The following is a 10778-nucleotide window of genomic DNA, read 5'->3' as shown; positions in this document are numbered from 1 at the left end:
CTTCAAATACATGAATATCACAAACGTGAAACTTGATATTAATCACCTTTCAAAGAGGTACATACAAACAATTATGAAAGACTAAAGTCTCTGTATCTGCCAACTTTCATATATATATATATATATATATATATATATATATATATATGTATGTATTATGTTCATCATTTCAGTACAAATGAGTAATTACATCCTTTAGGCATGTAATAATTAATGATAATTTGATTAACTATGATCAATATACTCTTCTGCACTGTGATGACAATTTTTTTCTCTAAACAGTGTTACTTTACAAACACACAATAAAACACTGTTGTGAACTCTTTTATACCTTTTTAATTCACATATGTAGAGCTATACATCATGAACGAAATATTTCAATTTCTTTGCATTTAACACACAAATACAGTGTACAAAATAATGAGTATCAAATACCCTCTTTAAAAGTTGAAAGACATTTTGAATCTTTGACAAAGCTGAAAAAATAGATGAAAACCTATACAGGTAATCAATATCTATATACAAGTGTATTGAGAGGAATAATATGTTGATGACTATACTGCAAACGCAGAAATATTTGCGGTACATACATTTTCACTAATTTCGCGCTGAAGTCGCTCTCCGCGAATTTTAGAACCTGCGAAAATATGAACATGACTTCTTATGCGTGTTCTGAATGGGCTGAATTTGGTGCAACACAAATTAAGAACCAGCGAATATGTTTTGGGGTTACTCGGCGCGAAAAAAAAAAAATCGCGCGAAAATAACAGTTTACAGTATGCTTGAAAAAGATTTTAATTAAATACAAGACCTATCAATCCCATTTCAACATCATGATTGATCATCATTCTCATGGAAAGAAAACACAATAAATATTCAAAGAATAATATTTCAATTATATGCATAAATATGTGACTCTTGATTGGTCTATTTCAGCGACAGTATAAAAACAAAGCCTAGTAGGTAGCCTCATTCGATGTGCTCTTTTTATAAAAAAAAAAGGTTTTCAAATCAGCATTACTCTCCATTACTTTACACAAATAGGGAAGCCTCACCAGCATCAATGCTGTTCTTCGTGAGGGCCTGCAATTATTATAACCCAAGCAGTTGCCAGGTACGCATTTACAAATGGAAAGTGCATGGCTAAAAGTGGATCACCAAAGGATGTTAGTGCTGGGCTGGGATTTGAACCTCCTACCCTCGGATTGAGAGTCGAGTGAATGAACCACTATACCATGACACCTCCATAGAACTGATATACCCTAAAGGGCCTTATAGACTGTTTTATTCTTTCCTTGCATCAGGTAATACTGACCAGGCAGTGAGTTAGCTCTGATTAAATAATGCATTACTTCCAATGATTAGATTGCTCTTCAATGATGCAAGAACAAAAATGATTCAACACTCACATGAAAAATGACTGTTACAGCAGTGATACAAGCAGCAAATACCTGATATAGAGAAGCAAAATTACTGTTAACATGCGAGTTGTAACTTAATGATAAGAATTACTGTGCTTGCAGCAAATTAGAATACAAGAAACCCATTTGTAAAAGTACGCACTAATCATTGTACAAAGAGCAAGTGAAAAATAATTGCATCCTTTTTTTTGCAAGAACGGAAGGTGCATATGTAACAAATATAAACCGGTAATAATTGCAGGAATAAAAAAAGGTCAGGATTTAGATGGATCACAAAACGCGGTAAAAAAGTTTATGGATGTGAATTTAGGTTCATGTAGCAATACAAAAAGGGAGATTTTGTTTTGAAAATATCAACCTGTCCTAAGTAACAACACGTAAACAACGATTTTAATACTCTGTTTGGTAAGACCAGGTAGTTGTTAGGCTCATTCACGGATGACACAGGAAATCACAGAGGTTTCTTACGACGACATAAGCATAAATGCACTTCACACTTCTGTATCTGCAAACACAGAGATACTTGTTCCTTGATCACCCCCTCTCGACATACGTTAACATATTATATAAAAATTAATCCTGCCACGGTTTCCTGCATCTTTTTTGAAGGAGCCTTTAGTCTATGTCAGTATATAGTACTCCCTTTCTTGAATAGCAGTAGGTGAGTTATAAACATATGAATACCATTTATTGAGTCTCAAGGAAACACAGAGGGCAGTACAAAATGTGAACCATGGTACAAATGTATCATAAATCTGACAAGTTGTAGTGGTAGTTGTATTAGCAACCAGAGGACCAACGGCTTTAAGTCCTCTCCGAGAGACCTGGTAATGAGGATTATAATTCCTACCAAAGGGCACTAGCGCATCGCCTTGAATTAGAACCCGGGTTGCTGGATTACGAGACCACTGCTCTACCAACTGAGCACCTCCTCATCAGAATTCATGATCTTTTTTTTAAATACCATAATAACACAAGCTCTTCTTAATGAATGTCATAATGCACTCATCTGAGAAACAGAAAGGAACCACATCACAGTTCTTCCGGTATATGAAAATCTCTGATGAGATGATCTGCATAATGTTTGTTCTTGCTCTTGTTCATGGCTTGAATGAGCGAACGATAGGTCAAATCCTTCCCTACAGCACCTAACAGTGTCTTCAGAAACTCAAAGCCTTGTTCCTCTTTAAGCGTCAGCGCCTCAACGTTACTAATATCTCTTTCCTGGAGGCCCAACATCCGACAGATTATCTTGATTTGGACGTGGGGGAGCTCCTGTGCGACGTGCTGGAGGAACTTGGTCGTGACTACATCGTCTAAAATTATCAGACAAAGAGAAGAACATATGGTAAGTATGAACATGAGTCTTATAAATGGTAAAGTGCATTACATTTTTTGAAAGAGAAAGTATTTTCTCCCCCCAATCAATAAAGTAGAGCTCTGTCGAGGTTCTAAAATGCGATGTATTTTAACACCTCATAAAATTTTGAATAGACATGTAATGTAAATGAATTAGTCTTTCCAAATTCTTAATTTTCAACATAAAGTAACTAGAATATTAAAAATGACAAAAACTAGAACCTCATTTCAGTCAGACAAAATATTCAAATTATACTAATCAACGGTGTGACAAGTACAAAAAAGTACAAAGAATTTAATTATATTTTTTGTACTTGTTTAGGTTTACAACCATGTTGTAAAGAGTAGAATCCAACTGGTGAGAGTGCTGAAAAAACCTAAAACTACGCTTAATTTATAATATTTTTTTAATTGGAATGAGTGCAACTTAAGTATTCTGTTACATGTCTAAGTACTTTCAAGCAAAAATAGTGATATTTGAGAAAAAGAGAGTCAATTTGATAACTAACCGGCTTTAGTTACTGGCCTGACTTGTTCTGGGGTAGTGTTGGTTCTTCTGTCATCATCACCTGCACCTGATGGAAGACTAGAGGCACTGCCAGATGGATGACCGGAGGCACTGCCAGATGGATGACCGGAGGCACTGCCAGATGGATGACCGGAGGCACTGCCAGATGGATGACCGGAGGCACTGCCAGATGGATGACCGGAGGCACCGCCAGATGGATGACCGGAGGCACCACCAGATGGATGACCAGAGGCACCGCCAGATGGAGGACCAGAGGCACCACCAGATGGATGACCAGAGGCACTGCCAGATGGATGACCAGAGGCACTGCCTGATGGATGACCAGAGGCACTGGCAGATGGATGACCAGAGGCACTGCCAGATGGATGACCAGAGGCATCGCCTGATGGATGACCAGAGGCGATGGTAGATGGATGACCGGAGGCATCGCCTGATGGATGACCAGAGGCACTGGCAGATGGATGCCCAGAGGCACCACCAGATGGAAGACCAGAGGCACCACCAGATGGAAGACCAGAGGCACCACCTAATGAATGACCAGAGGCAGCACCGGATGGATCACCAGAGGCACTGGATGGATGACCGGAGGTATGGCCAGATGAATGACCAGAGGCACCATCTAATTGAAGATCAGGGGCAAAGCCAGATGGAGGAACAGAGGCATTGTTGGATTTGTTGGTACATGTACCATCTGTACAACTATTTTCATCACTGCTGGTATTGGTGGCTAGTTCATCAGGTGCTGCATTAGGTGTAGCATGATAACCACCTGTAACTCGCTTTGCACCATCATTTATATCCATGGTAGACTTATCAGCAATGTCCTCTATATCTAATCCACTGTGTGTAGCAACACCGCCACCATCAGCACCGTCTGTATGACTGTCACCACTGGCAATGATGTCTTTTACAGTGGATGTACCTTTCATGGAAGATAGATCATCTGGTAGAGCACCACTGGCACCATCACCTACACCAACTGGATTAACAGCAGGAATGTTGAAATCTAGTCCACCTCTGGAAGATGCACCAACATCAGCACCATCAATACCAGCATCCTTACCACCGGTTGCTTCCTCCTTAGTATGTTGATCAAGAGAATGTTCAGCAGCCTCTGTAACATCAGCTGCAGAACCATGAGCACCATCACTCGAAGAACCATGAGCACTGTCACTCGAAGAACCATGAGCACCATCACTCGAACCACCATCAATATCATCAGTAGCGGTATCAGAAGCACTGTCACTTCGCCCAATAGCATCTATATCAGCTGCATCATCAGGACTACCTTCAGCAAACCCATTGTCAGTTGTGCGATCAACCACTAGAGGATGTTCAGCAGCCTCTCGAACATCAGCTGCAGAACCTTGAGCCCCATCACTCAAACCACCATCAGTATCATTGGTAGCGATATCAGAAGCACTGCAACTTTCCCCGATTGCACCATCATCAGCTGCATCATCAGGACTACCTTCAGCAAACCCATGGTCAGTTGTGTCATCCACGGCAGCATCACCTGAAGCTTGCACAGCATCTCTATCTACAGGATTTTGGACAGCTCCTGCTCCTTCATTTTGCCGCTCGTCTCCTAGCAGTGGATCTATAAAAAAAAATTAAACCAACGATAATTACTAATTAATAAATTGATTACCCTTCTTGCAGCTAAAAAGCTAAACATTGCAAAATCATAACATTAAAGCAGCAAATCAATTAGATATTTGTGATTAACTATAATTCTTTTTTCTGCTCCTAAACCTGGGTTCTTGTTTTTTTTAAAAGGTAATTAAAGACCAGTTTTGGAAACGCCCTAATTTCAAAAAATGAAATGGAAGCTCTTATTACCAATCATGTGAAAGAATATGTTTTGACTATTAAATACGTAATGATAAAATTTTTGCCGGGAAACCGCCTACTAATTGATATATTTGGTAATTTAATTTATCTATTTGTGTGAGAGATAAACACATGTGTCGCGTACGTGTGCATATTCCCATATACATCTTTCTGTGTACAGTGCTTGTAACTTTACGAAGACTGGGCAAATCATTTTGATGATTCCAGAACCTTGCAGTACACACCAATACTTATATGCTAGATGATCAACCTTTTCTGATCGATTCCACGTTTCTTTCACAATGCAATCGCATAACCATAACTGGTCTTTATCTTTAAGTTTGGCTTAAAAACAATATCCCCCAAAAGGAAAGAAGAAATGATGAATAACCTTACACTAAAATCACTTCTTAAAATATGAATCTATTATTAATTGTAATTACAGTGGGAAACATATCCTGATAAAGAAATTGTTAAGCAGTTAAACTATATATATACCTGAATGAAATGATACTGACTATTTCTCATGAAACAAGCATTAATAATATTATAATTTCAAGGACATTTTTTGAAGAAATGCTGAATGAAGACAAAAAGCAATCCATCTTTTTTTAATGCTCACCTATTTCTTCATGCCCCCTGTCTCCATCACCTTCATACCGTGCATTTCCGTTTCTCATCATTACATCGAGTGGGATATTCTCTGGAAAAGAGATAAACATGTAAACTTGTATCATTTTTACAACTTTAAGAGCTCAATGACAAAATTTGCTATCAATTCACATTATTCATTTGCTATCTCATCAAGTCGTAAGCTATCCAGTCAATTCAGTCTGCATGTACATAGAGCAAGCTAGGTTGGCAATTTGACACAGCCCCAAAGCCAAGATAGTGGCGTGTCCCCTTCATTATTTTAGTTGTTTAGTTAGACGCGACTTAGACACGACTTCAGAATATTTAATTTAGTAAGACAGGACTTAAGACGCGAGCTCGTAGTCCCGTCTATAAACTAAATAGTTGTTTAACTTTAGTCATGACTAAGTTAGACACGACTTCAGAATAACAACCTATGTATTTAACTGTCTAAATTCTTACTTTTTAAAAAAGTATTTCCCAGTATTTGTTAACCTGACTTGCTTTATTTTCACCATTAATATGCTCATTAACTGACAAAATGTGTATTTTTACACCAAAATAGGGTGCTGAGGCATTTCTTCCATGGTAAAATTGCTCTGGACTTCACTTGATCATAGATACAGGGATAAGGATAAGGATTAATTGCAACCAGAATTATATTAGGGAGCTTAGCAAATTTAGTGGCATGGAAAGATACGTCCAGAACACGACAGGCATAACAGTCAGAGATATCTGTTAATTGAAGAAAGAAAAAATTGTGTGTATATGGGCGTGTGTGAGGGTGTGTGTGTGCATGTGCATTTTTTTTCTTCAAACGGATCTTAGAACACTGTCAAGATATAATTCCTACCTTGATTATCTTGCAGCTTCTTCCTCGCAAGATATTCTTTCCACCAGCCAATCAAAGCGAACATGAGCATTACAGCCAATGCAACGATGATTGCTAAACATACGTACAGCCATTTATTAGAGGCGTATGGAGTGGATATAGGCAGCACCTCTGGGGATTCTACAAAAAGATGTCCAAGATGTTCATTTAATTCATTTAGACACAATGCAATTAACATTGGAAAAACATTTTACAACAGAAATATTTCAATAATATTTATTAAAGTTTCCTATAGTAACTGAATACATCATACATTTCTGGCAATCAATATTTTAGCTGATCAAGACTGGAATTATGATCCACTCTGTACATTATCTGCTCCAACTCCTCTCGACATTTTCTGAACTCTATGGCTCGAATTCACAAAGGAGGTTTAAATTTAATCCATGGTTTATACCTTCATTTACATAACCCATGATTTAAAATTAGCGCAAAATAAGCACAACACAGTCAAGAGGTCCAATATTAGACGCGCGCAAGGCAAGGTACGCTTATTTTGAGCTAACTTTTAAACCATGGGTCATGTAAATGAAGGTTTAAACCATGGGTTAAATGTAAACCTCCTTTGTGAATTCGGGCCTAGGTCTGCAAAGAATCAAAAGTCGAAACTAAAGACTGACAGTCTGACACATTGTTACATCAACAGCAAAACATGTTTTGTTGATTACATGGTATATACTTTGAGGCCAACTGGTGCCAGAATGGACTCTCCCTTTTAAAACTAGAAAGTAATATGAAATATCTCGTACCTCCAGGCAAATCAGTCTGATCGGTTGTAGGAGTTGAATCATCTGTTAGCGAAGCTGCAGTGGATGGCTCAAGAGAGTATGCTGCTTCCTTTGAGGACGTAGTTGCTTCCTTAAAGGGTGGTGGCAAGGATCTTGTCTGTTTTAAGGAAATATGCATGCATCGATCATCATGGCATGATTACTTTGCTAATCCCATCCTACACATGCACATTCACATGTATAAAGTTATCAAAAAATGTTCTTTGTTACACATTAAAACAGATTTAACGATATCATGGGGTGTTGTGTAGTTTACATGTATATGTCCTCCTATGGAAATAGATTAAATGCTTCCTCATTAATATTGAAGGCATATTTGATCAATTACCAATAAGGAATTCCTATTACATGAAGAAGTTTCGTAGTCGAGTGGTTTAAGCACTCAACTTGAAATTGAAAGGTTGTGGTTCGATCCCCGACACGGCACTAATGTCCTTTATCAAGACGTCAATCTACATTTGCCACTCTCCACCCAGGTTTGATGAGCAAGTGGCGCTTGTAATATGGCAACTGGCGCATTAGGCACGTGTGTGAGTTATTATTATTATTAGCTGATTTCTTGACTATCAATCTTTTGTTAATTTCTCCAGTTTTGTTCCCCTTATTTTTCTAAATTGGTTTAATTCTTTGAGTTTTCTGCTCTAAGAAAAGTGTAATAAATGTAACAAATATGATGATGGTGATGATGAATTACTAACCGTTGGTTCTGGGTTCAATGGTGTACATATCGTGTCACTATCCATTTCACATGCCTTCTCAACAGTTTCTCCCTCATCACACACGGAGCAGGGATGGCAGACCCTGCACTTGTTATACATTTTCTGGAAGGTATTCGGTAGGCAGTTATCACACCTATATCAATTAGAGAAGAGTGGGTGAATAAAGAAAACATATCTAAAAAAATATATATTTATCTTCACTTCACAATAGTTAAATAGTCATTTTTAATAGATCCCTTCTTTGTCATTCAAGTATTTCTTTCCCCCAAAACCAGCACTTAGTACTACCCCCTCCCCCACCCCCTCAATTACAGATAAGAAACTGGGGGTGTTTCACAAAGATCCTAAGTATAAACTCTAAGTTGGACTTTAACAATTATGGAGAGCCATTTGTAGCCTTAAGATAAATATATTCAAAAGCAAAATTTCAAGTATTTCTAGACTTTTTATTGCTGTGGAATTTATAAAAAGTCTAGAAATGAAATGTCCTTTATAATAGAAAATATGAATTATTTAATTCAACATTTTATGCCTTTAAAAAAAACTTTTACAAAATATTTTCATAGATGCTAACGGTTTCCATAATTGTTAAGTACAACTTAGAGATAAGTTCAACTTAGCATCTTTGTGAAACACCCCCCGGAGTAGAAGTGACATTGGACATTTCTCTGAAATTCCTTGGTTTTTGTTGGTTTCATGTGGTACCATCCTGGTTACTTTTCATCACAATGATGGCAAAGTTTTAATGGACATCATTATTTAGTAGACATGAAAAAGAAGAGGAGGATGAGCGAGAGAGGAAGGGTAAAGGGAGGGGTGGTGAGAAGGGAGGGGAAGAGGGGAAAGGGGAAAGGGGGTGGGGGTAATTGTCAATATATGACTTACATATCATGACTTGGATCAAAGCCTTCTGGAAGTCCATCAGCTCCTTGCACACACCACCAAACTCTTTTATATCCTGGATTGCACAAGGTCAGCGGAACGGTCTTGGTACCGCACTGTTCTTCATACTGATCGTATCCTGGAAGCTCACACTGATCCCATTCTGATTCCTAGACAAAATGAAAAGTTATATAAATAAAATAAAGGGAGTGATCTAACAACTCTGGACAGGCTTTACAGTATGTGGTCAAAGATATGGGGTTTATAATATGGTTATAGGGTTAGGGATATGGAAAGGGTTATGGTTAGGGTTGGGGTAGAGTTGCTAATTTAGCTTAGGGTTGGATATAATAATTGATGCAGTTTAGAATTCTATTAGTGTAGGAAATTCAGTGTGGAGCAAGGTGTTGATAGCTGAAGCACATGTCACAATATACAGGTCCTTGATAAAAAAACATTCATAAAGTTTGAGAAAGTTTGTCAAACACTCTCTGCATAGGTGTATGTAGAAAGGGGAGTCATAATTAGCCTACCGGTAAGCCACACATACACACATACATTTCTCTATACAACAATTTCTCATCTCTAGGCATTATTAATAATGCATGAATTACTGCATGCCTAAAATTGCAATCCAATGAATCACCACTAAACAAACAGCTAGAGTGGTGAAGTGTGACGTCATCAAAAATCTATTTTTGGAATTTCTCAACTTGTCTTCATTTTCCAAAAGAGCATACAAAATAATGTCCAAATGTCAAAAACCAATTAAATAGGTTAAGTATTGGCTGAGATCTATATGACCATCTGAATAAATAGATTTCCTATAGGAACTCGGTATTATATTGCTCTGGCTCATATTTCTGATGCTATTTCGGAAAATTAAGAAAAAATTGAGAAATTCCAAAAATAGATTTTTTGATGTCACAGCTCGAGTACTCTATAGAATGTGAACTGATTAACAAACACCTGTGCATGATGCTCCAGTACCTGAAGTCATCAAGATTATTTAATGACTCATAAAAGTAGTTTCATGGGGAATTTGACACTGTTAGAGTGTTTACCCAATAACAGGTGTTGTCAATCAGAGGGATTTATGAGTAAATTTTTAAAGTTTTATGAGTACCAACCAGCTTTATATACAGTATGTAATGCTGTCTTTTTGGTAACCATGGTTTTTGTTGTCCAATTATACCATCCACTGTGGTACCAAACAATGAAATTATATGAAATTATCATTGTTTTATACCTTGATTACCATGGTTACCATGGTGGATGGTAGTTTGGACAGAAAAACCATGGTTCCCCACAAATATTCAGTAATTTTGAACCAGCCGTTGAAAATCGAGATAGCGCCTGATACGTTTTATTCCAGCCAATGCCAATTTTTGTTGGCTTTTTCGTGTTGGTTATGATACGCACAACCAGCCGACCAATGTGTTGTTATTAACTAATTTAATTAATTAGCGATCACCATAATTTTTTTTAAAGTGAAGCTAAATCAGTAGATCGTATTCAATCTAAATTCACACATGTTGGGGTCTATAATTACCTTCTTAGCAATTTTAGGTTCTAAAAGGGCACAAGAAAGTCATAAATAAGAATAAGAGCAATAACAATGCACTTTGAAGGCATTTACGATCTTAAAAAAGACCTCATGCAACTACCCTTTTGAATTGTTTTATAAGACACTGCCCTAATGACACGTAAGTTGAATACTAA

The 10778-nt window shown here is 37.4% G+C and overlaps 1 protein-coding gene across 1 annotated transcript; it reads right to left on the bottom strand.

The window, feature by feature from the left end:
* Positions 1-320: 320 nt before the first annotated feature.
* Positions 321-10326, bottom strand: LOC100887924 (cell wall protein IFF6). The gene is made up of 8 exons (XM_030987658.1): positions 10315-10326; positions 9060-9226; positions 8154-8307; positions 7417-7552; positions 6629-6787; positions 5765-5845; positions 3290-4909; positions 321-2737 (listed from the first exon to the last, which is right to left on the bottom strand). The coding sequence occupies exons 1-8, from the start codon at positions 10324-10326 to the stop codon at positions 2454-2456; spliced, it is 2613 nt and encodes an 870-aa protein (XP_030843518.1). The 3' UTR covers positions 321-2453.
* Between the last annotated feature and the right edge of the window lie 452 nt (positions 10327-10778).

This window comes from Strongylocentrotus purpuratus, unplaced genomic scaffold, assembly GCF_000002235.5.
Source record: "Strongylocentrotus purpuratus isolate Spur 01 unplaced genomic scaffold, Spur_5.0 spur5_scaffold_16, whole genome shotgun sequence".
Classification (NCBI taxonomy): domain Eukaryota; kingdom Metazoa; phylum Echinodermata; class Echinoidea; order Camarodonta; family Strongylocentrotidae; genus Strongylocentrotus; species Strongylocentrotus purpuratus.
Note: the sequence above shows the minus strand (reverse complement) of the source record. Positions and strands in the feature narration are given on the sequence as shown.